This window comes from Molossus molossus, unplaced genomic scaffold (genome assembly GCF_014108415.1).
Source record: "Molossus molossus isolate mMolMol1 unplaced genomic scaffold, mMolMol1.p scaffold_m16_p_6, whole genome shotgun sequence".
In the NCBI taxonomy this organism is placed as follows: domain Eukaryota; kingdom Metazoa; phylum Chordata; class Mammalia; order Chiroptera; family Molossidae; genus Molossus; species Molossus molossus.
In genome coordinates this window covers 98,676,918-98,695,779 of record NW_023425399.1, presented here as the reverse complement: position 1 = coordinate 98,695,779, position 18,862 = coordinate 98,676,918, and the positions used below count along the sequence as shown (strand labels likewise).

The 18,862-nt window shown below is 37.0% G+C and overlaps 1 protein-coding gene across 2 annotated transcripts in view; it reads left to right on the top strand.

The window, feature by feature from the left end:
• DYM (dymeclin) overlaps positions 1 to 18,862 on the top strand; it is a 347,109-nt gene that overhangs the window by 144,497 nt on the left and 183,750 nt on the right. For both annotated transcript variants that reach the window (XM_036246013.1, XM_036246014.1), the window contains exons 9-11: positions 7,194 to 7,376; positions 8,704 to 8,882; positions 10,463 to 10,588. In XM_036246013.1, coding sequence (XP_036101906.1) covers positions 7,194 to 7,376; positions 8,704 to 8,882; positions 10,463 to 10,588 — 488 coding nt within the window. The remainder of the gene's footprint in view (positions 1 to 7,193; positions 7,377 to 8,703; positions 8,883 to 10,462; positions 10,589 to 18,862) is intronic.

Genomic DNA, 18,862 nt, shown 5'->3' with positions numbered 1-18,862 from the left:
TTTTAGTTTTTAATTAGATGAATTTTATTTTAAGAGTTTATTTGGAGAAACTGAGAAATACACTTAAAAACTTTGACGACCATCCTTAATTTTGTTTTTAGAACAGAATGAAATATATTGTAACTTTTCCTTATTTTTCTGGTGAAGAGTGTGTGTGTGTGTGTGTGTGTGTGTGTGTGTGTGTTTTCTTTTTCCCCCAACAGGAAAATGCAATTCCACTAAGATTCTTGGGTCACAGATCAGAGGCTTGGATCAGCAAAAAGAAATGAACTTTTGGAAGAATTCTGGTCCAGTATTATGGGCCAGTTTAAACTACAATGTAGGCAATGGCAGGCTGCCTCCTTTCTCCCTATAAGGAAAGACAACATAGCAATAATATTTACCAGAGAAAGGAAGGAGGGCTATGTTTGTGGGTGGGCTGGGGGGGATAGCTTCTCAATAAAATGTTATTTTGTCTGGTATTATAAGTAGGTTCTCAGCCCTCTTGGAAAAACTTGAAGGAACAAAAATAAGGAGAATGAAGTTGTGCTAAAAGAGAATCAGAATTTTGTGAAATTTCTCCATTGGTAGTCAACTCTTATTTCTCATAGTATTGAAGATGCACAGCTATGAAGAGGATAAAAAAAGTAACATGTATATTTTACCTTGGAGAGCATTTTGTGATTATTTTTGTTGCAGATTGAACTTTCTAATTGTGTTTTTCTTTGCTTGCGATCCTGGAACACACAGTGGTGGATATAGGGATAGACAGTTGTGGAACATACTCTGAGTGGAAGGAAGTGACTGGAAATTTTTTTAAATGTTAAGATAAACGACAAATCAATCCCAAAGCAAATAATACTTGGCTATTAGTTGTACTTATATAATTTTGATTTTTTAATTAAATGTCTCAAGTTTCTCAATGATATAATGAACATTGTTTTGAATACATTTAAATTTGTGATGTGTGGTAATTAGTTGATAATTTTTATCCAACTATCCAGATTTTCCTAATGAAAAGGATGAACGTTCTGTCTCCCTCAGTCATCCTTCCTACTTTAATAAAAAAAATCCTTCCTGCTGATTTCTCTTGGTAGGCCTCAAGTTTACTTGTACCTACACTGAAGGTTTATACCGGATAGGTTGTGCAGTTTGAGCTTTCCTGTATACTCTGGGAACCTCTGGAGTTTTGGCAGGGGGCCTATTATGCACCCCTACCCCAAATCAACTTCTTAAGAGTTAATAGTAAAATCATTCCATTGAGTCACAGAAAAAGTTTGAAATTTTCAGGACCACATATGTAAGAAATAATGTATTGATAGAATATCCATGAGGTAGTTTTATGTGGTGTGTTCAATAAACATAAAATGTTAGAAGTGAACAAATGTTCACACTGAAGTGTTTATGGTATGAACAAGAAATAAAAAGTATCTGCCTGTGTCAGTTCAGGAAAAATGAAATTGATCAGTTTTGCCTATTTTGCTACCCATTTTAGATTTCTTTATGAAAGCATTTCTTTAACAAAGGTAGTCTTGTAAAAATGGCATCTACCCATTGTAATAAGTAATAAAAAATTAAACCTGTACAGAGATTAAAATAGTGTGCCTGTTGTCACCATGTTAGATCTGATCAGCATTAACATGTTGGTGATTACTCCTCCAAAACTATCAGGAGGCACTTTTTCTTTAATCATTACCCGAGGATATTTTTCCATTGATTTTCAGATAGAGTGGGAGGGAAAGAAGGAGGGGGGGCAGAGAGAAACATCCATGTGAGAGAGACACATCAATTGGTTGCCTCCCACATGACCCCAAGGCCAGGGATCAAATTGCAACTGAGGTATGTGCCCTTGACCAGAATCAAACACATGACTCTTTGGTCCTCCGGCCTACACGCTAATCTCTGAGCCAAACTGGCCAGGGCTCAGGAGGCGCTTTTTAAAAATAAAAGTCACAGGGCTGTGTTTCTAACTCAAGTGTGTGTTGCATCACATTTTCTGGGGTTGGTGACTAGGAATTTTCTTGCTTCCCTCACTTCTTTCCTTATTGTTTTTGAATTGCTGAAGTTATACTTGAATATATCTATGTTGTGAAAGGGTGGAACAAAGTAAACACTGAAAAAAACATGAGACTTTTCCAAGCCACCTTCACTTCTGCTCTTTTCTCCATGATCAGAGATAACCACTGTCAACATCACACCCTGCCAGGCACCTGTAGGTGCATTTACATGCATAGATAGGTATATTTTCAATTTTTTTTTCTTTTTTTTTCTTTTTTAATCCTCACCTGAGAACATTCTTGCATTTATCTTCAGGTAGAGCAGGAGGGAGAGAGGGAGGAGGAGAGAGAGAGAGAAACATCCATGTGAGAGAGACACACCAAGTGGTTGTCATCCACACGACCCCAACCGAGATATGTGCCCTTAGCGGGAACCGAACCCGGGACTCTCTGGTCTGTGGGCTGATGCTCTAACCGTTGAGCCAAATTGGCCAGCGCTATTTTCAATTGCTTTTTTATTTTACTTTATTTTATTTTTTATTTTTGGTACGTGCCCCTAGTGGGGACCGAACCCGGGACTCTGGTTCGCAGGCTGACACTCCAACCCCTGAGCCAAACCGGCCAGGGCTATTTTCAATTTCTTAAAAAAACAAATGGGCATATAAATTATATATATAAAAACACATACACACACACACACTTGTGATTTGTCTTTTCACTTAATGATGTACTGATGAGGTTTTTCCATATTTTACATAATTATATACTGATTGGGTGTGTACTGTTCTATTATTTTAATTTTGATATTTTACATTTATTTTTAAAGAAATAAATGAAATGAATATATTCTTATTGTAAAATATTTAACTATACAAATAAAGTGAAAGTCCTTGAATTCCATGCCAGAGGTAATTTCTCTTACGCCTATGATGTACACTTGGTCCTTCCTGTTTTTAAAACACACACACACACACAATTTTAGTGAGTGACTTTAAAATTATTAACCTCAGGTTTTCTGCAACTTTTTTTTACTTAACATTATACCTTAGTGATATTTCCCTGTTAATACATACTACCTCTTTATATTGTATTCCATAGTATGGATTAGCCATAGCTCTTGGTGGACATCCACATTGTTTTCATTATCTGACCATTTAAAATAAGTTAGAGTAAATATTCCTGTACGTGAATCTTTGTGTACCTGTTCAAATACTCTCTAGAATAAGAAATAAAATCACTGGGTTGATGGGGATGTGCACTTTTTTTTTTTTTTTTTTAATCCTCACCTGAGGATATTTTTCCATTTTTTGTACAGATAGAGTGGGAGGGAGAGAGAGAAAGGGAGAGAGAGAAAGGGAGAGAGAGAAACATCGACGTGAAGGGACACATCGAGTGGCTGCCACCCGCACGACCAGGGATGTGCACTTTTAATTTCAATGACAACTGCCAGACATCTTCCAAAAATTCTGTACTACTTTGATCTCTTACTATTGGTAGTTTTCTGTACCTTTAACAATACTGGGTGTTATAAATCTTTTAAAAATTTGTGTGTTCGTGGATGATCTCATTGTCATATTAATTAATGAATTTTATCTTTTTATTGCTTTGGATTTTAATGCCTATTTTTATTTTGAATTGTTAGCTTTCTTACTGATTTGCAGAAGGTCTTTTTAACAAATAAATATTCTTCTCTTTCTTTCTTTTTTTGGTTAATCTTCACCTGAGAATACTTTTCCATTGATTTTTTTTTTTTTTTTTTAGATAGAGTGGAAGAGAGGGAGGGAGAGAGAGAAGCAGACAGACAGACAGACATCGACTGATTGCCTCCCAGACAACCCCAACCAGGGCCGGGGATCAAACCTTGCAACCCAGATACATGCCCTTGACCAGAAATTGAACCAACAACCTTTGGTCCAAGGGCCAGTGCTCCAACCACTGAGCCAAACTGGCCAGGGCTCTTTTCTGTTTTATATGTTAAAAATGTTTTCTCCTTCTCTTGTCTTGTTTATAATATAATTCATTACAAAGTATTTAACTCTTAAGTAGTCAAATTACTATTTTTATATCTTTTTTAATTGTGAGTCTTGTATAAGAAAAAGACTTTCTCAACTCAAGGTTTATACACATACTTTTATAGTTAAATATTGGGGAGATGATTAAATCCTATTGTCCCAAAGACAGTTACAAAATTTCTTTCTTACTGATTTTGAATACTACCTGTATCATAAGGCTAATTATCAAACACATGTGCTTCTATGCTGAACTCATTTCCATTAAATTATTTGTCTACTGTTAACACCATACTTTTAAATGACTAGGGCTTTATAAACATTTTGCTATTTGATCAGGAGCATTTCTTCCCAATTAGTCCTTCTCAAAAATTTTTTTCTTACGTATTTTCACATCCAGCAATATTTTATTTACACTGTATTACCAAATATTACTTGAATTCCTCTTGGGATTTTGATAGTGGTTATACTGAATTTTAGATTAATTTAAGGGGCAGTTTTACAGTATTTATTTTTTTTGTGCAGAAATATGTTGTACTTTTATACTAATTCAGATCTCATGTGACCTTTAGTCATGTTCTGTGGCTGTCTGCTTAAAGGCCTTCCACACCTCTTTTATGTTTATTCTTGAATATTTCATGGGTTTGTTGCTGTTGTGGTTGGACTTGCTAATTATTGCTCAGGTATAGGAGGCAGACTTTTGAATTTTTCATGTTGATTTTTTTAAATCATTGAACAGTACCAAGATCTATTAGTTCTAATAGTGTCAGTTGATTCTCTTGATGTTCTAGAACCTAGAACATCTCTATCCAATAGAAATATAATGTGAACCATAGATGCAAACCATGTAATTCTAAATTTTCTGGAAGTCATATTTAAAAAGTATAAAGAATCCGGCTGGTGTGGCTCAGTGCTTGAGCATCGACCCATGCACCAAGAGCTCGCCAATTCGATCCCTGGTCAGGGCACGTGCCCTGGTTGTGGGCCAAATCTCCAGTGGGGGGCATGCAGGAGGCGGCCAGCCAGTGTTCTCTCTCATTAATAATTCTCTCTCTTTCTCCCTCCCTTCCTCTCTCTCTAAAATCAATAAAGAAAAAAAAATTTTTTAAAGGTGAAATTTACTTTAACATCGCACTTTAATACAGTATACCCAGAATATTACCATTTCAATGTGTAATCAATATTAAAAAATTAGTGACAGATTTTTACTTTTTCTGGTAGTAAGTCTTTAGAACTCAGTATGTATTTTATGCTTACCGCACAATGTGATTTGAACTACATAGCCACATTTCAAATGCCCATAATGACCCACAGTGGCTAGTGGCTACTTTCATGGATAGTGTACAAATAGACTGCTTGCAAATAATGAAATTTTTTTCTTTTTCTATTTTTTTTTATGTGTGTGTGTGTGTTTTCTTAATATCTTTTTCTTGGAATATCAGTAGTACAGTGCTGATGTTGGTGGTATTAATGGGAATTCTTCCAATGTTTGACCACTGTGGATTTCTGATTAGGTAGATTTTAGAAACCAAGAGGTTTTTTTCCTTTTCTATTTTGTAAGAATTTGTTTCATTAAATTAAGAATAGCTTTTTAAGTTTAATTTAAAAATATTTGGCATCTCTTGAGATGACCATATTTTTTTTTTCTTTTTCTTTTTTGAATGAAGAGAAACACATTTATAGATTTTTTTAAATGGTGAACCATTTCTGCATTTCAGAGACAAAACTTTCTTGATCATGATGCATTTATTCTTTTGTTTGTTTGTTAATCTTCACCCAAAGATATTTTTCCATTGATTTTTAGATAGAGTAGAAGGGAGGAAAGGAGGGAGAGAAAGAGAAACATCAATGTGAGAGAGACATACTGATTGGTTGCCTCCTGCATAACCCCGACCAGAGCTGAGGATCGGCAACCCACATATGTGCCCTTGACAGGGAATCGAACCCGAGACACTCTGATTCATCAGTCAGTGCTATAACCTGGTTGCTGAGCCAAACTGACCAGGGCTGCATTTATTCTTTTAACAACTTTTTCTACAAAATTTCATCTCTTTTTGATTTAGGCTATCTAAAAATCTATTCATTTCTCTTTTTTGTTTTAATTGCAGTCTTTATCCAGTTTCTGGATCAAGGTTTTACTGGCCTTGTCAAATGAGTTGTCTAGATATAATTTATGTCTCTACTTTGGAAATGCTTATATAATATAAGAAGTAGCTGTACTTCAAGGGTTGTTTAGACTTATTTGTAAAAATAGCTGGACTTGGTTTGTTTTTAGGGTTAGCTCTTTGATTCTGTTTTTCACTCTTCTAAGATTATTTGCCAATTCAGGCGTTTGTCCTTTTGGTCAATTTAGATATTTTGTATTTTCCTAGCTATTTTAATATTTTGCTTAGATTTTCAGATAAATTAGTATAAAGTTGTTCTTATAAATATGAATATGTTTGGGTATATAAAGAAAAATATGGAGAGATATATTAGAAACTTCATGGTAGTTATTTATGGGAAGTGGCAATGGAGTTATGCAAATAGGGAATGATAATAGTCTTTAAATTTTTTGTATCCTTGCCCAGCTGGTGTGGCTCAGTGGTGGAGCATCGACCCATGCACCAAGAGGTCGCTGTTTCAATTTTCGGTCAGGCCACATGCCCAGGTTGTGGGCCAGATCCCCAGTGGGGGGCATGTGGGAGGCGGCCAGTCAGTGTTCTTTCTCATCAATGTTTCTGTCTCTCTCTCCCTCTCCCTTCTTTCCCTCTAAGATCAATAAAAAGAAAAAAAAATGGCCCTGGCCGGTTTGGCTCAGCAGTTAGAGCGTCCGCCTGCGGTCTGGAGAGACCCGGGTTCGGTTCCCGCTAAGGGCATGTACCTTGGTTGCAGTTTGTCCCCGGCCCTGGTTGGTCGTGCGGGTGGCAGCCACTCGATGTGTCCCTTTCACATCGATGTTTCCCTCTCTCTCTCCCTTCCTCTCTCTCCCTCCCACTCTGTACAAAAAATGGAAAAATGTCCTCGGGTGAGGATAAAAAAAAAAAAGAAAAAAAAATTTATATCCTTGGGCAATGTGAGAATTTTCAAATAATGGGCTTGTTTCACTTTCATAATAAAAAAAGAGAGTGTTATTTCAAACTTTTAAATAGGAAAAAGTTTAGCTTATTGGACAGAAATATATTCTTACTAGTGTCAGTATATCTTACCTGTATGTTTTCTTCTCCAGCTGGCCTCTGGACTGTCTTTACCCTGGGTGGTGTGGGCAGCAAAGCAGCCGCCACTCCAGCACTTACTTCCCCCCTGGCCAACCAGAGTCTCCTGCTTCTGCTGGTACTGGCCAACCTGACAGATGCTGCAGATGCACCAAACCCCTACAGACAGGCCATCATGTCCTTTAAGAATACACAAGGTTTGTGGTGTTTTTTCTTTGGATATTCTTTCTAATGAGGAAAGAGGATATTGTTTACCCTGTATTGTTTATTGTCTTAGAGTTGTGGAGATGACCATCCAGTGTATTTTCATGTTGATTAATGATGAGAATAACTTAGATTTTCCTGTCTATATTCTCAGAAGAGTCAAACAAATCTTAGATGAGGGCTGTGCTTCCTTATATCCATTTAAATTAGTGTTTCTTTCAGAGATAACCAGGCCAGCATATGCTTAATTTAGATCTGTCTATCCCTACCTGTTAGAATTAGGAAGTAACCTGACAAAACTCTAAATGATTGGTTGTTTGAAATTTGTCACTCAAATTCTATTTAGAGTTTTATAGAACTAAAAATTAAAACGGAAATGAGCAAACTTTTTCTGCAAAGGGGCTTGGTGTTGGACATGTGGTCTCTTTCTCTACCTTTTAACTCTGCCATCATAGCACAAAGCAAGTATAAGTAATACATGAGTGAGTTAGCATGGCTGGTTCCAATAAAACTTTATTTCCAAAACAGGTGGTGGGCTGCCTGTGGTATGAAATTTGCCAAACTATGAGGTAGATGGTTCTATTTTGAAACAGTACTCTCTTATCAAAAGGTTATACTCTATACTGTGTGGTACATTGATTCAGAACATTTGCTTTAGAGTTAGACTGACCTGAGTTCATATCCCAGTTTTAATTTTTAAATACTAGTTTCTTTATTTGTGAAGCAGGGATGACAATCTCTACTGCAAGAGGGTCTTTATAAGAATTAAATGAGCATCTATTATAGTACTGACTCCCTGAATTATTGCTATTGTTAAGGAAGCAGTATTATGTAGTAAAAACAACAGAGGCTAATTAATCTGTGTTTTACTCAGGGTTGATCTTGGAAAAGCTGTTTAACCTCTCTGAGCCTCTATTTCATCTTTTGTACTGGTCAGAGTAATAACATGGTGGTTGTGTAGATTAAATAAGGGATGATCCACATAATCATTTGAAAGCTCTTTAGATAGTACAGAGAAATAGATTGTCTCAGTGTTTTCTTTTTTTTTTGGTGAGAATATTTCACTTTAATCTCTTAGCAAATTTCATTTATACAATAATAGTGTTATCAACTCTAGTCACCATGTTTTACGTTAGTTTAGGTTTTTTTAAAGTAAAAATTTAAATGTAAACTGAAATTTTGAATCTGAAATGTAGCAACTTATACAAAATTAATGGAAATTGAATTGTATATATGAATGGGCTTTTATTATTTATAAAAGGCACAGTCTAGAAAATACTACTGTACTATTTAAAAGTTTTTGTGTTTTCTGTATTCCAGATAATAGTCCTTTCCCCTCATCAATTCCACATGCTTTCCAGATTAATTTTAACAGTTTGTACACAACTCTATGTGAACAGCAGACATCTGATCAAGCAACTCTCCTCTTATATACATTGCTCCATCAGAATAGTAATATTAGAACATACATGTTGGCTCGCACAGATATGGAAAATCTTGTAAGTATCATGCGAAACATGTCATGCTTTTTGTATTTAAAATATTTTAAAGAATGATTTCTTTTCCCCAGAAGGGAAGTGTACATATTTGCTTGGTTGCCACAAAGCTGATGGTTGAGAAATCAATGGGGAGATGTCACCAGACACAGGCAAAAGTATGGGTGTTACAGTGTAGGAGACAGAGCATGTAGAGATGGCATCACAGAGCAGGAGAACATAGCAGTATGACAAGTTTCCCTGTCTTTTAGGTCTTTAGCAGTCACCCACTGCTGGCAGCAAAAGGAATATTCCCTCTGCACCATTTTTTATAGGTTGATAGCAGGATTCACGAGGTATTTGGTAGCCCCCTCCCTTTTCTTTAGTGTTAAAGATAAAATAGTAATGTGGAATATTAAAATTCATTTGAAGATCATATTCCATGTCAAAGTGACAGTAAGAACAAAAAACATAATGGAAGAATCTGTCTCCATACAAGCTATATGTGAAAAACATTGGCCTAAATAGCAAAATTGGGTATAACAGTATACTACTTACGTGAGTAAAAATTTATAATGAGAAAGCCTGTTTACTGATGGGTGTGTATGAGCACAGAGACAATTCTAAGCGTGATGTTTCCTAAGGGAAATGATAGCAATAAGCAGAACGCCTGTGACATCACCTGTTCTGGCAAGTTCTGTGGTAAAGAGGTTGGTATATAAGATGATGCAGGGATGCCCTGGCGGGTGTGGCTCAGTGGGTTGGACTGTCATCCATACACCAAAAGGTGGTTGGTTCGATTCCCAGTCAGGGCACATACCCAGGTTGTGGGTTCAGTCCCCAGTTGGGGCACGTGTGAGAGGCAACCGAACAATAATGTTTCTCTCCCATATTGATGTTTCTCTCTCTTTCTCTCTCCCTTCCTCTCTGTAAGATCAATTTTTAAAAAAGATGCAGGGAGCAGTTGTCTGTATATGATATACACTAGTGAAAAGTTACAGGTTTTGTTTTTACTTGGGAGGGTGGGATAGGGTTTCTTTATTTAATTTGCTTTTTTGTTTTTAAATTTTTTGCATAGGTTATTTTAATATCTTTTCTGATGTCTCTAGCTGTCCTTTTGCTTTTCTTCTCTAATAAATATTTGTTGAAGCTATGATTACAAACTATGTTATGGTAGAAATTTTACTGTGTTGATCTGATTTTTGTTGTTAACAATTCTTTTATGTTACAGTCTTTGCTGTTAGGAAGGTAATGTTTGGCACATTACAGTGTTTCTAAGAATACTGTGTGTAAGTTCCTGCTAGGCTGGAGACAGACCTGCCTCTATTCAGTGTCAAGTGCTGACTGTGAGCTGACATGGTCTCTGCAAACCCAACCTTTATGTGGCAGCAGAATGACACAGGCTGGTGATTTCCTTTGCTGGTGTCTTAGCTATACATATGGAAAGTACTTTTGGTCAGAGGCTGGTTTGTGTGTTTTTTTCTCTAAAGAAAAATGTAACTATTATGTTAAAGCAAAGGGTATGTAATAAAAGTGTAAATGTTTAAGACATTGATTTTATAATAAAGTAATAGAAATAGTAAAGTAAAATTTATATTCCCTAGGTTTTACCAATTCTCGAGATTCTGTATCATGTTGAAGAAAGAAATTCACACCACGTGTATATGGCGCTTATAATATTGTTGATCCTTACAGAAGATGATGGCTTCAATAGATCCATTCATGAAGTGGTAAGTTCCCATTATTTTGATTAGAGTTACAGAGTCACAGAATAGACAGGTTCCTCTACAAGATTCACTGTGGCCTTAGCATTTCTTTCTTCTTTTTCTTTTTTCTTTTTTTTTTTATCCTCACCCGAGGACATTTTTCCATTTTTTGTACAGACAGAGTGGGAGGGAGAGAGAGGAACAGAGAGAGAGGGAAACGTCGATGTGAAAGGGACACATCGAGTGGCTGCCACCCGCACGACCGACCAGGGCCGGGGACAAACTGCAACCGAGGTACATGCCCTTAGCGGGAACCGAACCCGGGTCTCTCTGGACCGCAGGCAGACGTTCTAACCACTGAGCCAAACTGGCCAGGGCCTTTCTTCTGTTTCTTCTAGTAGATGTTTCTGCAAGAAGCTGGCTTAGAAATGGTTTGTGAACCATTTATGAAATGGTGTGTTTTTTTCTGAGTGACTATTAGCCACTATTAAAAATGCTGTAGTCCGGCTGGTGTGGGTCAGTGGTTGAGCGTCAACCCATGCACCAAGAGGTCACCCGTTCAATTCCCGGTCAGGACACATGCCCAGGTTGTGGGCCTGATCCCCAGTGGGGGGCATGCAGGAGGCAGCCAGTCGATGTTCTCTCTCATTAATGTTTCTCCCTCTCTCCCTCTCACTTCCTCTCTCTAAAATCAATAAAAGGAAAAAATAATTTTTTTAAATGCTCTAAAAATGGTTGCTTTAGTAATTGAGGCAAATGTTTTTGCTGCTGCTAGATTAATTTTTCTTCTCCATTTCATTTCCACTTTTTCGTTGAGGTAGAAATTGTCCAACAGGTTTGCCCCCTCTATACAGAATGAGTGAAAGAGGAGGTAACAAAGGAAGAAGACTGAGAAATCAATTGTTTTGCATTTTAAAAGAGATTCTAATGTAATTTTACTCTCTCTTTGTTTTTAATCCTCATCTGAGGATATTTTTCTATTTATCTTCAGATAGAGTGGGAGGAAGGGAGAGAGAGAGAGAGAGAAACATTGATGCAAGAGAGACACAATGACTGGTTGTTTCCCACATGACCCAACCAGGACCAGGGATGAACTGAAACTGAGGTATGTGCCCTTGACCAGAATCGAACCCACGACTCATTGGTCTGCAGGCCGACACTCTAACTGCTAAGCCAAACTGTCCAGGGCTGTAATTTTACTCTTTAAATATTGCCCGGACGGCTGGTGTGGCTCAGTGGATTGAGCATCATCTCATGGACTGAGAGGTTCCAGTTCGATTCCTGGTCAGGGCACATGCCTGGGTTGCGGGCTCAATACCCAGTAGAGGGGAGGCAGCAGATAGATGTTTCTCTTTCACATTGATGTTTCTATTTCTTTCTCTCCTTTTCTCTCTCTCTAAAAAAATCAGTAAAAACATATTTAAAAAAATAAATTTTTTTTTTTATCCTCACCCGAGGACATTTTTCCATTTTTTTTGTTCAGCTAGAGTGGGAGGGAGAGAGAGGAAGAGAGAGAGAGAGAGAAACATCGACATGAAAGGGTCACATCGAGTGGCTGCCACCTGCACAACCCAACCAGGACCGGGGACAAACTGCAACCGAGATACTTGCCCCCAGCGGGAACCAAACCCAGGACTTTCCAGTCCGCAGGCTGACGCTCCAACCACTGAGCCAAACCAACCAGGGCTACACCTCTGTTATTAAATTATTAGTTTGTTCTTTATTGCTATGTACTATTCCATTGTATGAATATACCACAATATATGTGTCCATTCTCTTGGTGGATATTCTTTTTCCTAGTTTGGGGCTATTTTTGATAAAGCTGCTGTGTACATTTTTGAACATGTATTTCGGTGGACATATGTACTCATTCTCAAGTATATACCTAGGAGTAGAGTTGCTGAGTTATAAGATAGGCATGTGTTTAGCTTTAAGAGATACTGGTTAAACTGAAGCTGTATGTACCCCACAACTCACCAATTTTACTCCTAAGTTTTGAGGACTCTTGCGCATTTTCACAGAGAGGCTGTGCTCATTTCTCGTTATCCACAGCACTGTTTATAACATTGAAAATGTTTAGAACATGCAAAAGAAAACAATCAGGGTATGGACTAATCTAGAGAGTAAGCAAGGGTGAAAATGGGGAAGATAACACATTGGGGCTTTACCTAGGTCTGTATTATTTTATTTGTATCAGTAGCAGCAAAAACAAAACAAGTACCACACAAAAAAACTTTATTAGTCATGAATAAATGGAAATGCTTACAGTTATACAGTTTTTACTTCTCAAGCAATATTCAGCTATCCTCTAGAGCAGTGGTTCTTAACCTATGGGTCGTGACCCCTTTGGTAGTCAAACGACCTTTTCACAGGGGTTGCCTAAGACATAACAGTAGCAAATTACAGTTATGAAGTAGTAACAAAAATAATTTTATGGTTGGGGGTCACCACAGCATGAGGGACTGTGTTAAAGGGTTGCAGCATTAGGAAGGTTGAGAACCACTGCTCTAGAGGATTTTTGCTGTCTGCCAGTCTCTGAGTGGAGACTGCACAACAGGTCAGGGTTGGGTTGTTTGTAATGGGGGATGCTAGGTGACCCGGGGCTCTTGCCAGAGAGTTGACCTGAGTGCAGAGCTACTATGGAGGCACTTGTGCACACTTGCACGAAGTTAAATGTACTGTTTCTTACTTTTTTAAGATGTTTCCGTGTCCCCCGTCTCATGCCTAATGTCACTGAGAATTGGGGGGGGGGCAGAATTACCACAGAAATACCTATTTTATTGGTCTTTTAAAGACCTATGGTGCAACTATAGTATTTAGACTTAATTATATTTTTATGGATAATAATTGTGGTTTTTTGTTTGTTCGTTGTTATTTGGTAGTTACTTCATAGCTTTGAATGCTTCTGGCCATTATTGTTGTGATGGTAGTGAGGAGGGACACTCAATACTTACATATGTGGTGGGTTTTCTCCCCAGAATTGGTGCATGGGTGGTTCATGCTGAGTCTTTGCATACTTCAGTCTTTATTTTACCATATACTTGTGTGGTGGTTTCTTAGGGGTAGAATTCTAGGGTCAGACTCTATTCCTTAAACATGTATAGACATTGTTCTCGTCCTTCAGATGTATAGTGTTCAAGATAAGAAACTTAATAGTAAACTGCTTTTCTCTTGTTGGTGATAACACATTTCTTCTGCCTGAAAGCCAGTAGGAATTTTTTTCCATATGCAGTGATTTCAGAAATCTTACCACAATCTATTTTTCTTTTTCTTTAATATTTCTGTTTAGAAAGTTGGAAGTTTTTCTTTCCCTCAAAGAGACTTTTTTCCATCACAGTTTTTTTGTTTTCCTTTTAGTCTGTTCCTCTTATTGAGTAGATATAAGATATCTACTTTTCTTTTATACTTTGTCTGTTTGCCTTTCATTGCTGTCATCTAAGAGAAATTCTCAATTTAGTCTTTCAAATCATAAATTCAGTTTTCTGTAATACCCATCCTGCTAATTCTTCTCTCTCTGTCATATTTTTAATTTTCATCAGCATTTCTTTATTCTGTGAGTCTCCTTATTTCTGGTAGTTCTTATTTTATGGATGCCTTATTCTCAAATCTCAGCAAATACACTAATTAGAATTTAAATTTTTTTTCAGCTTCTTAAATTATTTCTGTTTAATGGGGTCTGGTTGCTCTGTGTGTTCAGTTTCACATTATTTATTTATTTGGTAAACTTTCAATGTATTAAATATAAACATAATTAGAAAAAAAGTATGAATCACCATGGACTCATCTTCAACATTATTCCCTTCTTATTTCATCTACCCACCCTACCCTCACTGCTTTTTATATTTTGGCTAAAATATTTTTTAAAAGTCTTATAAATTACACACACACACACACACACGAGTAATTTAATTTGTAAATATTTCTGTATGTCACTTTAACAAGAATGGACTTTAACTAACACATAATCATAATACCATTATTATATCCAATAAAATCAACAATAATTTTTTATCCTCACCCAAGGACATGTTTTCATTTTTTTGTTGAGATAGAGTGAGAGGGAGAGAGAGAGAAACATCGACATGAAAGGGACACATCGAGTGGCTGCCTCCCGCATGACCCAACCAGGGCTGGGGACAAACTGCAATGGAGGTACGCGCCCTTAGCGGGAACCGAACCCGGGTCTCTCTGGACCGCAGACCGATGCTCTAACTGCTGAGCCAAACCAGCCAGGGCTAAAATCAACAATAATTTTTAATACCTACTAATACTTCATTTTCTCCAATTATCTTTAAAATGTTATTTTTGAGTTGTTTGATTTGAATCAGTTTCCAAAGTCTATTTACTGCATTTAGTTCCTAAGACTTTTTTTTTTCCACTTTATGATAGTTTTATTAGGTGAAGTAGAATGTATTAAAATATCATTATATTAAATATTCTAACTTTATAGCTGAGATAGCTTCTTGGTCCAGTGAAACTCTGTCAAAGGGTGATTCTTTTTTTTTTTTAATTAATTAATTTTTTTGTTACAGATGTTTCTCCTTTTTTACCCCAATGGCACCCCCCTCCCCACCCCACACCTGCCCCGTCCCCGGCTTTGTTGTCCATGTCTATTGGTTATATATACATGCATATAAGTTCTGTGGTTTATCTCTTCCCCGCACCCCCTCTTCTGACGGATGTCAGTCTGTGCCCTACTTCCATGTTTCTGGGCCTACCGTATTCCTCAGACTGTTACGTTCATTATATTCCGTATATAAGTGAGATCATGTGGTATTTGTCTTTTTCTGCTTGGCTTATTTCACTTAGGATAATACTTTCCAGGTCCCTCCATGTCGTCTCAAAGGATAAGAGATCTTTCTTTCTTACAGCTGCATAGTACTCTATTGTGTATATGTACCAATTGCTTTTTTATTCATTCTTCTACTGATGAACACTTGGGCTGTTTCCAGATTTTAGCTATTGTAAATCGTGCTGCTATGAACATGGGGGCACATATATTCTTTCTGATTGATGTTTTAGGCTTCTTAGGGTATATTCCTAGCAGCGGGATCACTGGGTCAAATGGAAGTTCAATTTTTAATTTTTTGAGCTAACACCATATTGTTTTCCATAATGGCTGCACCAGTCTGCATTCCCACCAGCAGTGTATTAGAGTCCCCTTTTCTCCACACCCTCGCCAACACTTGTTGTTTGATGATTTGTTGATGGCGGCCATTCTGACAGGTATGAGGTGATACCTCATAGTTGTTTTAATTTGCATCTCTCTGATGATTAGTGATGTTGAGCATTTCTTCATATGTCTCTTGGCCATTTGTATGTCCTGTTTGGAGAGGTGTCTATTCAGCTCCTCTGCCCATTTTTTAATTGAGTTCTTTGTCTTCCTTTTGTTGAGTTGTATGAGCACTCTATATAAATTGGAAATTAACCCCTTATCTGATATATCATTGGCAATGATGTTCTCCATTTTGATGGTTGTTTCTTTTGCTGTGCAGAAGCTTTTTAGTTTGATGTAGTCCCATGTGTTCATTTTTTCCTTTGTTTCTGTTACCTTAGGTGATGTATCAGTGAAAATTTTGCTCCGTATGATGTCCGAAATTTTGTTGCCTACATTTTCTTCTAGAATTTTTATGGATTCACGGGTCACATTTAAGTCTTTTATCCATTTTGAGTTTGTGTATGGTGTAAGTTGATGGTCTAGTTTCATTTTTTTGCATGTAGCTGTCCAATTTTTCCAACACCATTTATTAAAGAGGCTGTCTTTACTCCACTGTATGCTCTTGTCACCTTTGTCAAATATTAATTGAGCATATTGCCTTGGGTCCATTTCTGGGTTTTCAGTTCTGTTCCACTGGTCTATATGCCTGTTCTTGTGCCAGTACCAGGCTGTTTTGATTACAGTAGCTTTGTAGTATAACCTGATATCTGGTATTGTGATCCCACCTACTTTGTCCTTCTTTTTCAAAATTGCTGTGGCTATTCGGGGACTTTTTTGGTTCCATATGAACTTTTGAAGTATTTGTTCTAGTTCTGTGAAATATGTCATTGGTATTTTGATGGGGATTGCATTGAATCTATAGATTGCTTTGGGTAGTATGGACATTTTAATGATGTTAATTCTTCCAATACATGAACAAGGTATGTGCTTCCATTTTTTATATCTTCCTCTATTTCTTTTTTTAATGTCCTGTAGTTTTCTGCAAATAGGTCCTCTACTTCTTTGGTTAAGTTTATTCCTAGGTATCTTAATTTTTTTTCCACGATGGTAAATGGGATTGTTTTTTTTGGTTTCTCTTTCTGTGAGTTCATCATTGGCATTTAAGAATGCTGTCGATTTCTTGATGTTAATTTTGTATCCTGCTACTTTTCCAAATCCATTTATTAAGTCTAGTAGATTTTTGATGGAGTCTTTAGGGTTTTCTATGTATAATGACAGTTTCACTTCCTCCTTTCCAATTTGGATCCCTTTTATTTTTTCCTCATGTCTGATTGCTATGGCTAAGACTTCCAGTACTATGTTAAATAGGAGTGGCGAAAGTGGACATCCCTATCTTGTTCCTGTTCTTAATGGAAATGTTTTTAGTTTTTGCCCATTGAGTATGATGTTGGCTGTAGGTCTTTTATAAATGGCCTTTATTATGTCGAGATATGATCCCTCTATTCCCACATTGCTGAGCGTTTATATCAGAAATGGATGCTAGATTTTTTCAGCATCTATTGATATGATCATGTGGTTTTTATTCTTCCTTTTGTTTATGTGGTGTATCACATTTATTGATTTGTGAATATTGTACCAGCCTTGCATCCCTGGATCCCACTTGGTCATGGTGAATAATTTTTTTGATGTATTTATTGCTGGATCCGATTTGCTAGTATTTTGTTCAGGATTTTGGTGTTTATGTTCATCAGGGATATTGGCCTGTAGTTTTCTTTCTTTGTAGTGTCTTCTTCTGGTTTTGGAATTAGAATTATGCTGGCCTCATAGAATGTGTTTGGAAGTCTTCCTTCTTCTTGAATTTTTTGAAATAGTTTGTGGAGAATGGGTGTTAGTTCTTTTTTGAATGTTCGGTAAAACTCCCCCGTGAAGCCATCTGGGCCTGGGCTTTTGTTTGCTGGGAGAGTCTTGATTACCTCTTCAGTTTCCTTAGTTGTTATTGGTCTGTTCAAGTTTTCATTCTCTTCCCGGTCCAGTTTTGGGAGACTGTGTGTTTCTAGAAATTTGTCCGTTTTGCTTAGATTGTCGAATTTGTTGCCATATAGTTGTTCATAGTACCTGTTAACAATCTTTTGTATTTCTGTGGTGTCGGTTGTTACTTCTCCACTTTCATTTCTGATTTTGTGTATTTGGGTTCTCTCTCTTTGTTTCTTGGTGAGTCTAGCTAAGGGTCCATCAATCTTGTTTATCTTTTCGGAAAACCAGCTCTTTGTTTCATTGATCCTTTGAATTGTTTTCTTGGTCTCTATGTCATTTATTTCTGCTCTGATCTTTACTATTTTCTTTCTTCTACTTGCTCTGGGGTTTTCTTTTTGTTTGCTTTCTAATTCTTTAAGTTGTGAGGTTAGACAGTCAATTAGAAATTTTTCTTGTTTCTTGAGGTAGGCCCGTAGTGCTATGAACTTCCCTCTCAGAACTGCTTTCGCTGCATCCCATAGATTTTGTGTTGTTGTATGTTCATTTTCATTGTTTTCTAGGAAGTTTTTAATTTCTTCCTTGATCTCCTTGGTAACCCATTCATTGTTTAATAACATGCTATTTAGCCTCTATGTGTTGAAATGTTTTTGCATATTCTTGTTGCAATTGATTTCTAGTTTTATGCCATTGTGATCTGAGAAGATGCTTGATATGAGTTCAGTCTTCTTGAACTTGTAGAGATTTAGTTTGTGTCCTATCATGTGGTCTGTCTTTGAGAATGTCCCATGTGCACTTGAGAAGAATGTGTAGTCTATAGTTTTGGGGTGTAATTCTCTGTAGATATCTATTAAATCCATTTGGTCTAGTGCTTCATTTAGAGTCTCTGTTTCCTTGCTAATTTTTTGTCTAGAGGATCTATCCAGTGGTGTCAACGGGGTGTTGAAGTCCCCTGCTATGATTGTATTGGTGTCAATTTCTCCTTGGACGTCCTCCAGAAGATTTTTAATATATTTTGGTGCTCCTTTATTGGGTGCATATATCTTCCTGTTGGATAGATCCTTTCAATATTATCTAGTGACCTTCTTTGTCTCTAGTTATGGCCTTCATTTTGAAATCTATTTTATCAGATACGAGTATTGCTACCCCAGCTTTTTTTTGCTTTCCAT